The sequence below is a fragment of the Neodiprion virginianus genome, chromosome 5 (genome assembly GCF_021901495.1).
Source record: "Neodiprion virginianus isolate iyNeoVirg1 chromosome 5, iyNeoVirg1.1, whole genome shotgun sequence".
Lineage (NCBI taxonomy): Eukaryota > Metazoa > Arthropoda > Insecta > Hymenoptera > Diprionidae > Neodiprion > Neodiprion virginianus.
The window spans coordinates 31191346-31207976 of NC_060881.1; the positions used below are offsets into that span (position 1 = coordinate 31191346).

Here is a 16631-nt window from a genome sequence, read left to right on the forward strand (position 1 = left end):
ATGAAAAAGATGTTTTTTTTTTTTTTTTTTTTTTTAAGGTCAATTTAGTTTCAACTTTAACTGAAATTACATTTGATTTAGATTTGCTTTGCCTCCGTGTGAGTATGTTAAACATGTAACGTACAATGTACAATCATAAATGTAAATTATTACTTATTATGACATGCTGTTGAGAAATAAAGTAAAAACTGAAAAAAAGAAAAACACAACTGGTACATATAGTTTGGTCCTGTACGATTTCAGTTAACTGCCTGTATTATTCAGAGACCCATAAGACTGAATAACTTCTATCGCTGTGGAAAATCAATATTGAAATAAGAACTGGTACATTTAAATCGACATTCAAAGATACTTTTTTTGAAAGAATAAAGTTAGCGTTTCAGAGATACAACTGTCGCCTATAAAAGATTTGATATATTCAGGTAAATATAAACACCACACGTGCGTATATTTGATTGAGATGAATTTTTCCGTTGTATTATTGCTGCGTGAATATTTCTTGTGAGGAAACGAACGCTCAACTTTTGAATTTTACAATGACGACGGTATGTTACCAAAATTTTGTACGTGATAATTGTTGGTTCTGAAGAACTTCTTTTATCGGCGTGGTCAGTTACTTGGTCGATAATACGTGAAACTGCTAATACCCCCAGACCCGCCAAACTGTATGGTCTTTGTATATCTTTGACATACTCTATGCTTGAAATTTCGAGAAAGTACACGAGACAGTTAAACACCACAGAGCCCTACAGATTGTGATGAAAATCTGGAAAGGAGGTACGATCTAGGTTGTTCCAGAAACCACGGAGCTCTGAGTCTGTAAGTCTGAGACGATCCGCACTGGACTTGAATGTCAAGAGGGTTAAAAAATATTTTCTGATCAATCAGTCGGCACATTTTTGAACCAATAAACCATTTTAGGACCTGATATTAATTCAACATATTTTGCCTGGTACGTATGTAAATTGAATTTTCGAATTCTGCAACTAATCGTAATTAAAATTTTAAGCTGCTAACATTGCACATTTTTGAAGCAACATAATTGAATGCATACTTCCCAATAACTTTTCTGAAATAATTAAATATTTTATCGTACAATATCTCAAGATCACGCTTCCTGTTTAACCTTAGAGACGTGGTCAACCATTACCAAGAAAGTAACACCGGTGGAAATCTGAAATCTTAACCCAGTTTCCGTACGGATTGTATCGATCATGGCCAAGTGGGGCGAAGGAGACCCTCGGTGGATTGTCGAAGAGAGACCAGATGCAACGAATGTCAACAATTGGCACTGGTATTGACACTTAATCCTGCCTTTTATTTATTTTGTCGAGTTTACAGAATAGTGGAATTTGTAGTTATGAAATCTACTGAAGTCCAAATCAATTGACAATACTGTTTTTCGAGATAAAATTCATTAATTTATTCTTTTAGGACCGAGAAAAATGCCTGTCAATGGTCGCAGGATAAGTTAAAGGAATTATTTGTCAACCTAGTTATTCAAGGAGATAGTGGTATGCAATTATCTGTAAATAAAGTTGATCATCTTACCGATTCATTTTCAACGATGCACTCATTACACCCCTTACACTTTTGCAGTGAAATGCAAGGTGACAGAGTTTGAAAAATGTGAAGGAGAAGCTGTTGCCAACAATAGGAAAGGGAAATTAATATTTTTTTATGAATGGAATTTAGTACTCAAATGGGTACTTGAAGACAGTGGAGAAGAAACTATTGCCGGGAAGATAAATATACCAAATTTGTCTGAAGAAAATGACGTCTCAGAAGTCGATGTAAGTCTTTTCGAAATTATGTAACGAATAGTGCTAGAGACTTGATTCTGATATCACTATTATTGAATCTCATAGATTCAAATAGCAGATTGTTAATTAACTTCGACTGAAACTCATGAAATTTAGTATTCTTGGTCTAAAAGTGTGAACCTTGACTCGGATATAACCCAATGACGATGATTTTTGAAGTAGTGTATTTTTTCCACTTGCAGATTGAAATTACTCTAAAAGATAGTACAGACAAAGGGGAAGCAGTAAAACATTTTCTACATACCAAAGGAAAGGATACAATTAGGGAAAAATTACATCAATACGTATCATCGCTGAAAGAAGGTAACGATTTTGAATTTACTGTGAAAGATGGTGAATATTCTTTCATTTCTTGAATGACGATAATTGATCCTGGGAGTTCAAGCTTTTACTTTCAGTTGAAGTAGCCATTCCTATATATTTTATGTTCAATTTTCCAATTCACACTATTTTCTTGCTTTTATTTCTGACAGTTGTTGCCATAATGGTTATTGTAATACTCTATTCTTATAATTCATTGTTGGGCTTTTTTTCGCAGAGTTCAGCAAAGGCATGATATTGCCGAAGAAAGAAAGCATGAACGAAAAAATATCCAACATGACGTCTGGGTTTGATGCTAAGGTCAGATTTACTTTTTGCATACTTCAACTCTATATTCACACTTGAGACGAGCTGGTTATTATTATAAATAAAATCGAAAGCATCTGTTGGCAGTTTTCTTTTACAGTATAAAATCGCAAACCAAAGCCATATGTACACTTTTCATTGCCGTAATCGGCTGGTAACATCCATAATTGGTGAGGCTGCATCATTAATTCATTTTTATGAATCATTACTTTTACAGATGCATATGAATACTGTTGTCGAATCGAATAGTCAAAAACTTGGTTGTAAAATAACAACAACAACCGTGAAGCAGCAACAAAAATTCCAGTGCCGAGCAGAGGAGTTCTACAACATGTTCACGTCTACTGAGGTGTGATCATACATTTCATTAGCCAACTATTTTAGCCAATTAATCAAATTACCGACTTCGGTATGATCCTTGGTCATAGTTTAAGATCAAACATTTCGTATGCACACCGCAACCGTATTGAGTGTTTTTCTTTTTGATTACTACTTTGTTTTGATTTTTTAACTTGTGTAGATGGTTCAAGCTTTCACAAAAGGCCCGGTGAAACTGGATGCGAAAAAGAATGGAAAATTCGAATTGTTTGGAGGAAATATACATGGAGAATTCGTTGAATTATCGCCGTCTAAGATAGTACAAAGCTGGCGATGCAAACAGTGGCCTGCTGAGCACTATAGCAAAGTGACACTTGAAATAAATGAGAAAAATGACCATACCGAAGTCAAATTAACTCAAACTGGCGTACCATCAAAGTAAGTGTCCTTGATATCCCACATTTCTCTCTGCGCATTGTTTTTCTGGATTGTTTGCTATTCTACCCTTCATTGGTTGATTGAACCTTTTTCAATTGACCGTATTTTAGTCTAATGGTTTCGTGTTCTTATTTGTTGGTTTGATTTCGTTTTCAGTGAAGCAGACACCACGAAGGAGAATTGGGAGAGGTACTACTGGGATGCTATCAAGAGGACGTTCGGATTTGGTTACTTTATGTGATTCGTAGTCGCATGTACATTATTTTGTGACTAATAATATTTATTTCCATCAGTTCCATCGCGATACAATTAAGCATATAAATTCCGTAAGCCTGTCAGTGCTTCGATTTATTTCATGTAAATTTAACCCGCTTTCACGCGAGCGCTCGGTATTGTAATTTATAATGTACAACAATATCTCCACATCAAGCATATTTGTAATAACGTAGCTTTACATTTTTTTGTTATATGATTATTATACATGACTAGAATAATAGAAACAGAACGACCGTCGGTGGAAAACTTTTCAACCTGGAAAATCGCATGGATATTAGATAAACTGAATTCCTTTACAGTTTACAGACTGATTTGTATTATTTGCTATCGCCCATTGTTAAAGACTTCTTATTCATTCACAAAGAAGTTTATCATCAGGGATGTCCTCAAGCTAATTTAAATTTGGGAAACTCTGGAAACATCATCAACTGCTGGGGCAGTTTGCTGACTAAATTCCGTATTCTTTATCACAGCAAATGAAGACCTGTCGCAGTCGTTTCTATCCATAAAATTACGTCTCGATAGGATCCAAATAATTTGATACTGACGTTTTTAGAAATTCGTTTAAACTTGGCAAACAAAAAGGCGTAATAGTTGTTATCTTTCCGTTCATGAGGCGGAAATTAAGTTGAACAAAAATTTGGTTCATACGAGCCTTTGATAGACTGATTGCATCCTCGGGAATACAAACGCAACACGTGGAACATCATGGGATCAATAGCTGAGAAAATACAAACACAATTTTCCGTTTGTCCTCTGTCACTTTTAACACGTTGCTCGCAGTAACTGATCCATCCGCGCAACCGTCTTTTTTCGCAAAATTACGTCAAAATCTAGAAAAATTTCAACTGAAAAAATCGAAAGAACTAGCCTAGCTGTTTTTTGTCCAAAATTCAAAGGGATTTGCCTTACTTATTTTTTGGGCAAAAAATTTTTCGTCTCAGATTCGACTTGTATGACCCTTTCTCGACTAGTTGTATACCCAGGAACTCAGAAAACGGGCCAAAAAGTGCGTAGCACCAACAGCAGAGGAGTTAGGAAGGAAAAACCAGCAGCAGAGAAATTGCTAAAAATCATTCAATAGTTTTTTTACTGTAACTTTTGATCCTTCGATCGCAGCGTATTGGGACTGCGCCCAATCCATTTCTCTCGCAAAATTACGTCGGAATAGTGCATGAAAGAATTTATTCTAGCGCTTTTCAAAATCGCGAAAATTTTCGCCAAAAATGCAAAGGGGTTAGCCTTACTTTTTTTTCATTTTTGGAGCCGAATATTTTTGGTCTCAGATTCGATTTGTACGACCCTTTCCTGACTAATTGGACCCCCAGGAACTCAGAAAACGCAGCGAAAAGAGCGTGGAATCAACAAGAGAGAAATTACGACGGAAAAACCACCTGCTGGAAAATGTGGAAAAAAACAGGTTCTTGTTTTTCGGCTCCAACTTTCGATGCGTTGATCGCAGCGCATTGAGACTGCGCCTAATCGATTTTTCTCGCAAAATTGCGTCTGAATAGTGCATGAAAGAATTTATTCTAGCACTTTTCAAAGTCGCGAAAATTTTCGCCAAAAATGCAAAGGGGTTAGCCTTACTTTTTTTTCATTTTTGGAGCCGAGTATTTTTGGTCTCAGATTCGATTTGTACGACCCTTTCCTGACTAATTGGACCCCCAGGAACTCAGAAAACGCAGCGAAAAGAGCGTGGAATCAACAAGAGAGAAATTACGACGGAAAAACCACCTGCTGGAAAATGTCGAAAAAACAGGTTCTCGTTTTTCGGCTCCAACTTTCAATGCGTTGATCGCAGCGCATTGGGACTGCGCCTAATCGATTTTTATCGCAAAATTGCGTCTGAATAGTGCATGAAAGAATTTATTCTAGCACTTTTCAAAATCGCGAAAATTTTCGCCAAAAATGCAAAGGGGTTAGCCTTACTTTTTTTTCATTTTTGGAGCCGAATATTTTTGGTCTCAGATTCGATTTGTACGACCCTTTCCTGACTAATTGGACCCCCAGGAACTCAGAAAACGCAGCGAAAAGAGCGTGGAATCAACAAGAGAGAAATTACGACGGAAAAACCACCTGCTGGAAAATGTGGAAAAAACAGGTTCTCGTTTTTCGGCTCCAACTTTCGATGCGTTGATCGCAGCGCATTGAGACTGCACCTGATCGATTTTTCTCGCAAAATTGCGTCTGAATAGTGCATGAAAGAATTTATTCTAGCACTTTTCAAAGTCGCGAAAATTTTCGCCAAAAATGCAAAGGGGTTAGCCTTACTTTTTTTTCATTTTTGGAGCCGAGTATTTTTGGTCTCAGATTCGATTTGTACGACCCTTTCCTGACTAATTGGACCCCCAGGAACTCAGAAAACGCAGCGAAAAGAGCGTGGAATCAACAGGAGAGAAATTACGACGGAAAAACCACCTGCTGGAAAATGTCGAAAAAACAGGTTCTCGTTTTTCGGCTCCAACTTTCGATGCGTTGATCGCAGCGCATTGGGACTGCGCCTTATCGATTTCTCTCGCAAAATTACGTTGGAATAGTGCATGACAGAATTTATTCCAGCGCTTTTCAAAATCGCGAAAATTTTCGCCAAAAATGCAAAGGGTTAGCCTTACTTTTTTTTCTCATTTGGAGCCCAATATTTTTGGTCTCAGATTCGATTGGTATGACTCATTTCTAACCAATTGAACCCCCAGGAACTCAGAAAACGCAGGAAAAAGTGCGCCAATTAATTAGAATTACGTGAATACAGCCTATAGAATGATCCATTACAGTTGTTTTCTAAACTTTGAACTTGTGAGAGTAATCTGAACGACCCTCAAACATACGACAATAAACCGTTAAGGCTTAGAGCATGTTGGTCTATCGAACCATTTGAACCATACACATTTCCAGCCTCTGAAAATTTCGTTGCAAACATCGCCTCCAAGTTACGTCACACTTCGTGATTCTATTTTTCTGGACGCTGAAGACTGATTATACCATAGAGATATTATAAACACAGATCAGTAGGCCTCTAGGCCTAGTTCTAAGCTTGACATGGGCTCAACGTGCGGCGCCTCTCGCGGTTAAATATATTCTACTGACCTTAGCTGATGCCCTGATAGCGCACTCGAAGCACTCGCAAGTGTCGACGCGCGGTTAACGAATGTTGTTCTCCGAGTCAGCCGAAGTATGGTTCAGTATGGTTGCGTTAGGTATAGTTAACTGTTATAAAAATCAAATAAATTCATTCAAATACTTACCGTTCACCGGCAGTGAAAAGTGATCCAGAATTACCTCTATTGAAATACAATTTTTTAACTCTACAGGTCTTTCATTGCTTCTTGACGAACGTTGCGTGGTTATGTAGTTGAATACGTACGTGCTTCGAAAACATTTCCCAAACAGCCTCTTAAACTACAACCTTACTTCGTTATTTGCAATTCTGAACTCGCCATGGCATTATTGGCTAAAAACATTTCATGCATTGTGGAAACCGCGTTTCTGCGAAGCGCTCTTGGGCTAACCTCCACGAAAATTCTTAAGCCAAGAAGAATTTTACTACACTCAACAAAACTGAATTACGCTAAGGAAGCCCTTTCGCAAAAACCAGAGTAAGCAGTTTCATTCGATCCAACATTCTTTCCTGTCTATACGACTCATTCGATATACATTCTTTCCTGTCTATACGACTCATTCGATATACATTCTTTAATTTCTTTCAGAATAAAGGTAACATTCATTAGGGCGAGTGGAGAAAGAATTGAAGCCAAAGGAAAGGAGGGAGATAGTCTTTTAGACGTAATAGTTAACAATGACATCGATTTGGATGGTTTTGGTATGATAAATTCTATCAGTTTCAAATAGTAAAGCTAATCGACACAATTAAAAGATAAAAAATCACAAAATGAAACTACTAAAGAGTGTCAACTGATTTGAATTAGGTGCCTGCGAAGGTACGCTTACGTGCAGCACCTGCCATTTGATATTTTCTAAGGAGGTCTACGATTCCCTGCCTTCGAAACCGACCGATGAGGAATTGGACATGCTTGATTTGGCCTTTGATCTGACAGATACGTATGTAGCATTTTATTCTTAGAAAGTTGAGTCATTATCTCCGCTGATGTATTGAAATTGTAATATTGAATGAATGCAGCCTTGTGCAGCATAGACATTGGCAATATGTTTGGAGTAAAGAATTTCATGCATTTGTCACTTATAATTCCGGAATGCTTATAAAAAGGTCCATATATGTCTAATAGACATTCGGAATTGAACGAAAAACTTTGATTGATTATCGCTGACCAATAATACACCAGGAGTTGAGTGTATTGTTTGATCTTGTATTTTAATCTATTCTTTTTTGTTCGCTTTTATTCACAGTTCTCGACTAGGATGCCAAATTACGTTGAGCAAAGAACTAGATGGCCTAGAAGTACGGGTACCAGCTACCATAAATGACGCAAGGTCATAACAACAATTACCATTTATGAAGTAACCAAAGTAGGATACACCTGCAGTTCTGTTGCAGGTGTACAACTCCAAGGGCAGTGCCCATTTATAGATGAATTTTGTATATTAGATCATGAGACAACATGATTAGATAACTTAGAATCAAGAAAACGTATAAATGATAACTTGTATACAAATAGTAGTTTTGGGATTATTAACGATACAAATAATACTAATCATCATGATGTATAATAGATACAGAGTCGGGTATACGGAAATAATTGTAAAATTATTTTATCCTAGATAGACAATTTGTTATTTATGTAATATATATTATCAGTCGATGATTAATTATCGTATGCATTGTTAAAATCTTGGTGTTTGAGTATCGTAACTTGATTTCCACTCCTTGGTCCTTGAATATCCGACTGGCTTAGACACGAAATTAGAGTTAATTAGTCTCTATATCCTAAAGTGATAGTTACGGTATAATGGTATAATTAAATGATACCGTTCTTTAAGTATTGTTGAACCGAATTATGAATTACTAGTTTTCTGTTTAATTACGAATCATGTAGTGTTCCAACAAAGATAATTTTGAGGGTACTGCCAGGCAGTGCATTATCCACGCAAACAAAAGTCAACTGTTGATCATTATACTTGGGCTAGATGCATCGAAAAATATATTTTTCCAACACATGCTAGAAAAGTTAAATTTTCATTGCTTCTGGAGCGTGCATAAAACGTGGTAAGTGTGGTAAAACGGCGCTGGTGCATTCGCTTAGCCGAAATTCTCAATTTTACACACTAGAGGTTTCTTGCCACCTGTACATACCCCAATAACGTAATTTTACGCACCGCCGGTGACGTCATTGGGTTAAGTTCAACCTGAAGTTTGTGGGATTACGTCAGGTTTCATGAAACCCTTGGCTCTCAACCAGTTGATTTCCTTTGATCTACTTCTTTTGATCTACTTCCTTCAACCCATTATATCACATTAGTTTGCCTCTCGAATCAAACTTTCCTTTCGGAAGAAATAGCGTGTGTCACACGTGCCGATGGGCGATATCTGACTCGTGTGTTTACTGCGCTTGCCTTGGCTCGTACTGCAAACTTCACACTCGTTGGAAATCTCGCGCTTTCCGCACTCGTATTACAATATATTATTTCCACATTGCACTTATTCGAATTAAGTAATGAAGAATCTCTAAAAATTTTGTCAGACGTACAATAGAAAATATCGTCAATATCTAGCAGAAATATTTTATCCTGGGATGTTCTCGTAAGATGCCACATATGGTATCCACAAAAACAGGGTTAAGGGGCTTCTTCGCGATATGACGATCGCCGGAAATGAGACGTAACGTTGGTTCCTTCGAAAATCGCATCCATTCGTAAACTCCATCAGACCTTCATCCGTTATTCAATGCATCACTGTATACGAGCCACGGGGTAATGATTGATGGTCGAAATGTGACGTTCGATTTTCAACCCCCTGAAACCCAAACCGAAAAATCGCGATAATCAATCCTAGAATATAAGTTATTTGTTATCTTACATATAAGATGTAGGACCGAAGATATTAAATAGCAGACGTTTTGCTAAAAATTAATAGTTACCATCCAGCGATCGGTGATTTTCAAACCTTAAAATTGGTCTATAATTTTTTTCTAATTATTCGTTCGCGATAAAGGATGAAAAGAAAAACCAATAATTCTTCCGGATATTAATCCTAAGTTTATAGTAAATACGTGTATATAAACCGATTCCGCTTGCTAAGGTGAGAACTAATTAAGCCAATGATCGATGGCGTAGAAATATTCTCATTTCAACTCTAGAATTCCCCCTATTGCTGGTTACCAAAAATTTTTCGCCGGAGCAATCAGGCCGCAACATCCCAACTCAATCAATTAATTACTCCGTTATCTCGATTGGTACGTTTCAGGATCAAATTAAACTTTCTGTCGGTGGGATGCTGTAGTTTCTCACAAGTCAATGCTCATTCATCTTTCCACGCGCAGTGCCTTCAGGCCTGGGTATACTCGGGCGGGGCGGTTTGGCGTTTGCGCCTGAAAGCCACAGTGCCGTATTTCGATGGGGTTCTTCGTGGGGCTTATTCCGAAATTTGGATCAGATTTCATGGCGTTAATTAACGGGTGAATACAAACCGCTTAAATTACCAACGATACCAAGATGAGGCAGAACGAAATCTTCCACGAGTTCACATATTTCCGCGATGTCGCTAACCTGATTTTAACTCAATGCACAGTGTCGTTTGTCAAAAATATGGGCAATTACAAATAGTAATCGCGCAACATGTTACGTCTAAATTTGAATAGCCAACTGTTGAATATACCGCAAAGACAATTCGAGCTTGAAAATTCGGCTCTACGGTGATTAAGTTATTGTTTTCAATATTCTGGGGGATCGTTCGATGCTCGCATTCAATTGTGATTTGTATGTATAAGTCGTTTGTTGATGTGTATAAATCATGCGATTCAAACTACAAGCTTCTCATACATTCTGATTCAACCAATACCACTCCCTTCGCCGCGAGTTCTGATGCGTTAAAATTTTCCGACCCTGAGAACCCTGAGGGTTGCCGGGGGTGAGTGGACGGTTTCCACACCCACATCTCGTCTCTCTCACACAGTGTGCTTCTCCTCGGAGATGTGGAGTAGCCGAAATTTCGGGTGGCTGTGCGTCTTGGAGTCGGAGCTGCTCTGCAAATTTCCGTGTAAATTATTCACTGGCCGTAGTTTAACTTGATTAAAATCCCGGATTGTATAAAACTCAATTACCGTTATTAATGTATATTCAATTAAAACGTTAGCTTATATTTATTGCGACGATTCGCAAGCCGTTTGAAATCCGTAATAATGTAATCATTTCATTTTATCGCAAAAATTGAGTGACAACACATAATAATTATTTATACATACGAATAATACTTCTAGGATTTGATTGACACATGATAATTGCACTTTACGCATCAAATCCTTGTCACGAGGTTTGAGGACGATTTTGTGCTCCGAAAAAATTGTTATTCAAAGTGCAGTATTTTGGTATTTTTTTTTTTTTGTTTTTGAATTACCATACCTCGATCGTCGACAAACATAAATCTGGAATGACTAGAATACAATATCATCAGCATATTACAAATCCATACAAAAATATTGTAGCTCGTATGCATGATGAAAGATTCGTTAAAAAATTTGTGGAAGACAGATGTTTCGAGAATGACAAGATTAAGTGTATGATTAACGCAAACGGCATGAATAATAAATGTTTCAAGAACATATCCAATCCAAAGGTAAACGCATGAGTTAATCGAGTTAAAGATAAAGAATTATCAACAATTGTTTGATACTCAAGAGCCTCTCGCTTTTCACCAAAATTTTCTTCACATATTATCATATAATATCTACTGGATTTTGGAAACTATAGATAATTAACCGTATATTAATTTTTTCAGCTTGCAGCAAGTCGCATTTAAACTGCGTTCAGATATGCAATGCGGGAATTCGACGATACGTTGAGTAGAAACAGAAGAGAAATATAGGAGTGTATCATCTTAAGGATTTTCACATAGAAGATTGAAGCACGCGAAGGTGCCGGTAATAAAACGATCGTAAAATTGTAGCTCATGACGGCAAGACATAACGATGGTGCTACAACGATTGTCCTTGTATTTGTCCTATTACTCAACGTCATGCTACAGATCGGTGAGGCAAACATTAATTTCGTATAAAGTCTATTACAGCGAACATAAAGTCTTCCGTCCAACCTAACTTCTATTCCTCACTGATCTCCGCAGAGTGTTTAGCCGGCATCGAGACGGATAGCGTAGGAAAAACTGGACAAGAATCTGCCGAAAAATCACCGGCATTTGTCGAAAACGATTTGTTAGCCCCCATGAGTTTTGGGACTAATAACTCTACAGTAATAGTCGCACAGACTGGATCAAATGCTCTCGTACCATGCATCGTGAAAAATATCGGCGACAGTATGCATGTAAGTTCATCTAATAACGCAGCTAATTTAAAAATTATTTACTGTCACATTAAACAGATTTGAAAAACTGTGATCGCAGCGTCCGTATTATCACAAGTTCGATAGATCGTGACAGATTTTATATGATAACCTGATCGGACAGGTATCGTGGATAAGAAGAAGAGGCGTCCAGCAATTGTTAACCGTCGGTTTAACGACGTATGCGAGCGATGAGCGTTTCCAGGCGATACATTTTCAACACAGCGAAGACTGGACGCTTCAAATAAAATACGTTCAGCAACGTGACGCAGGAATTTACGAATGTCAAGTGTCTACACACCCTCCGTCCAGCATATTTCTATTGCTACAGGTGGTCGGTGGGTGAAAATTCTGATAGTTCTTCTCTCAGAGCATATACTACTGGAGGGAGCAACTCATATATCGTATCGACATCGCGAAAAATGCAGCTGAATTGATGAAAAAGGGATAGAGAGAGAGATATATATGTATATATTTTGGGTTTGCTCCGTCTCTCTCACTCTACATCTGATTGGCTGAGAGAAAACGTATCGGCCAATCAGGTGCAGAGCGAGAGAAACAAATTATAAGCAACATACACCTCTCTCTCTCTCACTCCTCCGCTACACATTCTAAACACACGAAGCTACCTCCAGTAGTATGTGCTCAGAAGTTGTTCTTATTTTACGCCAAACAGAAATGATAGAAAATTGTAAAATAATTTTAAAACATGAATTTTACAGATGCACACACGGAAATAGACGGGCCGATGGAAAAATTCGTCAGACCCGATAGCACGCTGTTGTTGCACTGTGTTGTTAAAAAATCGACCGAGATACCGTCATTTTTTTTTTGGTACCATAATTCTCGTATGGTGAACTACGATACCGATCGAGGATATAACGTTAGCACAGATTTATCGGGAAAAGAAAGTTGGCTAGAAGTTTCCAGAGCGACGTCACATCATTCCGGAAATTATACATGCGTCGCCAGTAACGCGAAATCGACGCGTGTTCTAATACATATATTCAACGGGGATAATCCAGCGGCAATGCAGCATAGTGCAGCCGCATCTTCTACCATAAATTTATATCCTCTATATCTTGTTATTACGGTTGTCCTTAATAACTTTATCGCTGCGGTTTTATCGCGGCGCGTACATACGTCCAATGAAAATATCAAAATTAAATACTTTCGATGAGAAAACTAATAAAGTATGAACTCCCAGCACGAGTCGTCGTTATAAATTCTGAAATATTTATGATATAAAGTTGAAGTTCGCTTAAAGTGGATAAAATCATAAACTTGAGATATTCCATTTTGAAACCGATAACATGTACAACGGTGTCGTGAAAGTTTTGAAAAACTATTGCGATTAATCAAAATGAAATTACATCTCATTGTTTAACGAACAACTATACATATATATTGGGAATTCCATGCGGGCTCGACCAACGTCTGACCGTCAGCATTGCTGATTTTGTTTAAAAAAATTTCTGCTATTGTCTCAACTCGGAAACAGTATTCTCAAAATTCTCAAAATTTCCATTTTTCACTTTACAACATTGGAATCGATAACAAAAAAAATTGGAGCCGCCAAAAAATAGGCAAACATCGCTCCATAATAGAACCTGTCTAGGAAGTGAAAAATAGAAGTTTTAAGAATTTTTCGAGAACTTTCATGATGTTTTAGTTGATCAATAAAATTAAAAGCATTGAACAAAACCGGTCCGTCATAGGCCCGATCTTGAAATGTTTGGAAAAGGAAATAGAGTTTTTGAGAATTTTTAGAAAGTTAAAAAAAATATCCTCTTCAAAATCACTGTTAATATTGATGAATAATTAACCAGCTGAATAAAAAACCTGAAAAAATTGAAGGTACTATTTCAGAGTCGGGACAATTGCACAAAAATTTGTGAACGAAACCAAAAATCGTGAGGGTCAGACTTTAGTTGAGTTCGCATGGAATTCCCGATACATATTCTGTCGGCGTAATATTATGGAAACTTCAAAGAAAAAAAAAAAATGTATCATATGTTCATTGAATGAAAAACTACGATTCATCCGGGAGTTCAAAGACATATAATTTTTAATTGAAGCTGCTCACGTATACGTATATAACTAAGTGCTGTATATGATATGAAAAATATTTTTTTTATTTCTGAAAAGCACATAGATAAATGTATCGATTTAAGCCAATAGGTTGGGTGAAAGTAATGTTGAATGGCCGTGTAACGCTTTTGGGTGTAACCGAGTAGAACTGAAGGAACATTTTCTTATTTGAATGTCTGCAAATATCCTGCCAATAATTTGGTTTGTCCAATGGACGCAACGATATTTCCAAACATGTGGGGTAACAGAAGTGAGTTAACAAACTGCGGAGGTCGTTAAATGAGTAGAGTAAATTTGTCCACGAGTGAAAAAAAAAAATACCTGTGAGTACCACTTAACTAACGATACTGTACATCAGTTTTTCATTTAAATCCAAATGTTTTTAAGATTCCGTCCTGCGCAGGGATTATTATTATTATTAATATTATCGTCGTCATTATTCGACCGGAAAACTAACTATGGCCTGTAATTATTACGATCAACTATGTAGTTGTACAATAATATTTATGTTATTTTCAACTAAGGAACACGTGTATTGTTGAAAGAAAAAATTATAATTAAATTATGTTATGCCAAATCATTGTGCAACTACATAGTTATTAAACAAAAGAGTACAATTTATTGTCCACTAGAAAAATTGATATTTACCGTTTAACTTTGTATAATAATTTTCTGACATAGATCTACACAAAGTATTACTTATTATTGGCCGATTGTATCAGATCAAACCAAATCATCGCAGCCTTGTGTCAGAGAATTAAAGATGAAAAAAAAATCGATTATTCTTAATTAATACAGGGGTACGAGTGGAACGAAATTGTTTTCTCCAAAACGAACGATCTATGAATGTTTCAAAATTTTCTTCCAACGTATGATATATGTATGTATGTATCTAGCGTAATATGCAACAGCAGATTGCACTTTTGCATAGATATAAATACATAGCTGGTCAAGAAGTATGAGGCTGATATATAAGTTATGCTCGTACTACGCGTTGGTTGGATATTTTAAATTCATTAATTTTCCTTAACCGCGTTCCCTCGCAAACAGAAGGTTGTGAAATTTTACGATTCTCGTTCACTCTTCACGCAATTATTTTTCCAGGTGAGACCAAAATATATCGTATAGGTATGAATGTTACAAAGAGAAATTCAATTTTCCGTACACGACATATTATTCTTTTATTAGTTAATTTAACTGACTAATTGCTGTAAAGTTGTTCATAATATAATATACCTACACATAAACTGTCGTCCTGACTGAATAAAGAAATAAAATTGTTTTCCCGTTGCTCTGAATTAATATTGTACAATATATGTTTCACAGATTTGCGGACACCAAACTCCGCGGTTTAATTGCCGTCGAAACAGAATGCACGCATGCAATGTATCAAGTTTGCCTCATGCAATGTGAAAAGAATGAAAATAAGAATTTTTATCTTTCGAGTTATTCAGAGTTTCTTTCAATTAGAAAAGTAATTCTATTAAATACTCGCAAGTATTTTCGTCGACAAATAAGGCGCTACGCGTACAGATTTACTTAAAATTTTCTGTACAAACTGTCGCACCACTGTGGAAACCACTGCAGCCAAATAAATATAATTTAAATATAAACAAATACGGATCTTTGGGTTTGGTTGAACATTAAAAAGAATCAAAGGTAAACGTGATTTTTCTTTACGATATGTCGTCGAAGAAAAAATATACACTATTCACAGATAACAATGTAAACCACGAATTCTTACAGGAGCAGGTAGAAATTAATTCTATGAATAAGTACTTGCCGTTTTTTTTTTTTTTTTTTTTTAATAGGTCCAACAAGGGTTTATTCTACACTTATCATATTAAACGTTTCGCCTCTATCGCACCTCGCATGCTCTCTTGCATGTTGATAATATGTATATTTTTTCTTTATTTATTACAATTTATATTCAAGATTTTTTTATTCAGCAGGAGAAGATTCATTTCCTACCATATCTGTAACACGTGCCTTGCTCGATAGCTTACGCTTCGTACGTCATATAATATATATTATATATTCATATTTATAGGTATTATATTTATATTTTATTTATATATACATACAGGATTTTCAATTCGAATGATACGACGTCGTACTGAAAACGAGTTTCTGAATATGTATCTTCTTCAATCGAGTTGACAGTAGTATAAAGTCTGTAAATTTTTATGCAGACAAAAAAAAAAAAAAAATAGTATTTTGTTTTCATACATAATACTGAAACGCGCTCTATTAATTGCCCCATTAAACATCACAACCAGAAGGTCGTAATTTCCAGACGATCTTTTCGACTGCAACGACCCAGTTTTTCTATATACGTGTACTACGACCTCCAACTTCTAGTAATAACCATATATCATTTCGGAACACCCTGTATATTAGGCTGGAACGACAATTAATTTCCTTGTTCTATATTTATTTCGCACAGTTTACAAGGAAGATTGATCCTGGGTCTAGAACATTTTCATCTTTGGTTTCTTTTTTTTTTTTTCTTCTCAAACTTGACAATATCTTGAAGTTTCACAACTTCCGATGAAAATTCATGTTTTCTGTTTATATTTTTTGTTTTTTATT

At 36.4% G+C, this 16631-nt stretch overlaps 3 protein-coding genes across 5 annotated transcripts; all 3 read left to right on the forward strand.

Moving 5' to 3' along the window:
- Positions 1–722: 722 nt before the first annotated feature.
- LOC124305105 (activator of 90 kDa heat shock protein ATPase homolog 1) lies at positions 723–3789 on the forward strand. The gene is made up of 9 exons (XM_046764152.1): positions 723–952; positions 1132–1294; positions 1435–1514; positions 1600–1793; positions 2006–2126; positions 2362–2444; positions 2668–2799; positions 2971–3206; positions 3363–3789. Exons 2-9 carry the CDS (start codon positions 1215–1217, stop codon positions 3445–3447), a joined length of 1011 nt encoding a protein of 336 aa, XP_046620108.1. The 5' UTR covers positions 723–952; positions 1132–1214; the 3' UTR covers positions 3448–3789.
- Positions 3790–6511: 2722 nt separating this feature from the next.
- Positions 6512–8292, forward strand: LOC124305137 (adrenodoxin-like protein 2, mitochondrial). Of its 2 annotated transcripts, none has more exons than XM_046764216.1 (5): positions 6512–6654; positions 6794–7078; positions 7190–7302; positions 7409–7541; positions 7848–8292. In XM_046764216.1, the coding sequence occupies exons 2-5, from the start codon at positions 6921–6923 to the stop codon at positions 7936–7938; spliced, it is 495 nt and encodes a 164-aa protein (XP_046620172.1). In that variant the 5' UTR covers positions 6512–6654; positions 6794–6920; the 3' UTR covers positions 7939–8292. The 2 variants fall into 2 exon arrangements, with proteins under 2 accessions (XP_046620172.1, XP_046620171.1); XM_046764215.1 differs by having other exon boundaries at positions 6557–6679.
- A 2269-nt stretch (positions 8293–10561) lies between these two features.
- On the forward strand, positions 10562–13465 carry LOC124305091 (uncharacterized). 2 transcript variants are annotated; one of them, XM_046764117.1, is made up of 5 exons: positions 10562–11229; positions 11392–11641; positions 11734–11930; positions 12073–12286; positions 12671–13465. In XM_046764117.1, exons 2-5 carry the CDS (start codon positions 11563–11565, stop codon positions 13126–13128), a joined length of 948 nt encoding a protein of 315 aa, XP_046620073.1. In that variant the 5' UTR covers positions 10562–11229; positions 11392–11562; the 3' UTR covers positions 13129–13465. The 2 variants fall into 2 exon arrangements, with proteins under 2 accessions (XP_046620073.1, XP_046620074.1); XM_046764118.1 differs by having other exon boundaries at positions 10562–10653.
- Positions 13466–16631: the final 3166 nt, after the last annotated feature.

What these genes read in the sequence shown, in the direction of transcription:
- LOC124305105 (XM_046764152.1), top strand. Translation starts at nt 1,215, where the DNA reads ATGGCCAAGTGGGGCGAAGGAGACCCTCGGTGGATTGTCGAAGAGAGA. An exon ending in CGTCTGGGTTTGATGCTAAG is followed by an intron (nt 2,445 to 2,667) that starts GTCAGATTTACT and finishes TTACTTTTACAG; the next exon opens with ATGCATATGAATACTGTTGT. An exon ending in ACATGTTCACGTCTACTGAG is followed by an intron (nt 2,800 to 2,970) that starts GTGTGATCATAC and finishes TAACTTGTGTAG; the next exon opens with ATGGTTCAAGCTTTCACAAA.
- LOC124305137 (XM_046764216.1), top strand. Translation starts at nt 6,921, where the DNA reads ATGGCATTATTGGCTAAAAACATTTCATGCATTGTGGAAACCGCGTTT. An exon ending in GCCCTTTCGCAAAAACCAGA is followed by an intron (nt 7,079 to 7,189) that starts GTAAGCAGTTTC and finishes AATTTCTTTCAG; the next exon opens with AATAAAGGTAACATTCATTA. An exon ending in GCCTTTGATCTGACAGATAC is followed by an intron (nt 7,542 to 7,847) that starts GTATGTAGCATT and finishes TTTTATTCACAG; the next exon opens with TTCTCGACTAGGATGCCAAA.
- LOC124305091 (XM_046764117.1), top strand. Translation starts at nt 11,563, where the DNA reads ATGACGGCAAGACATAACGATGGTGCTACAACGATTGTCCTTGTATTT. An exon ending in CAACGTCATGCTACAGATCG is followed by an intron (nt 11,642 to 11,733) that starts GTGAGGCAAACA and finishes TGATCTCCGCAG; the next exon opens with AGTGTTTAGCCGGCATCGAG. An exon ending in ATATCGGCGACAGTATGCAT is followed by an intron (nt 11,931 to 12,072) that starts GTAAGTTCATCT and finishes CTGATCGGACAG; the next exon opens with GTATCGTGGATAAGAAGAAG.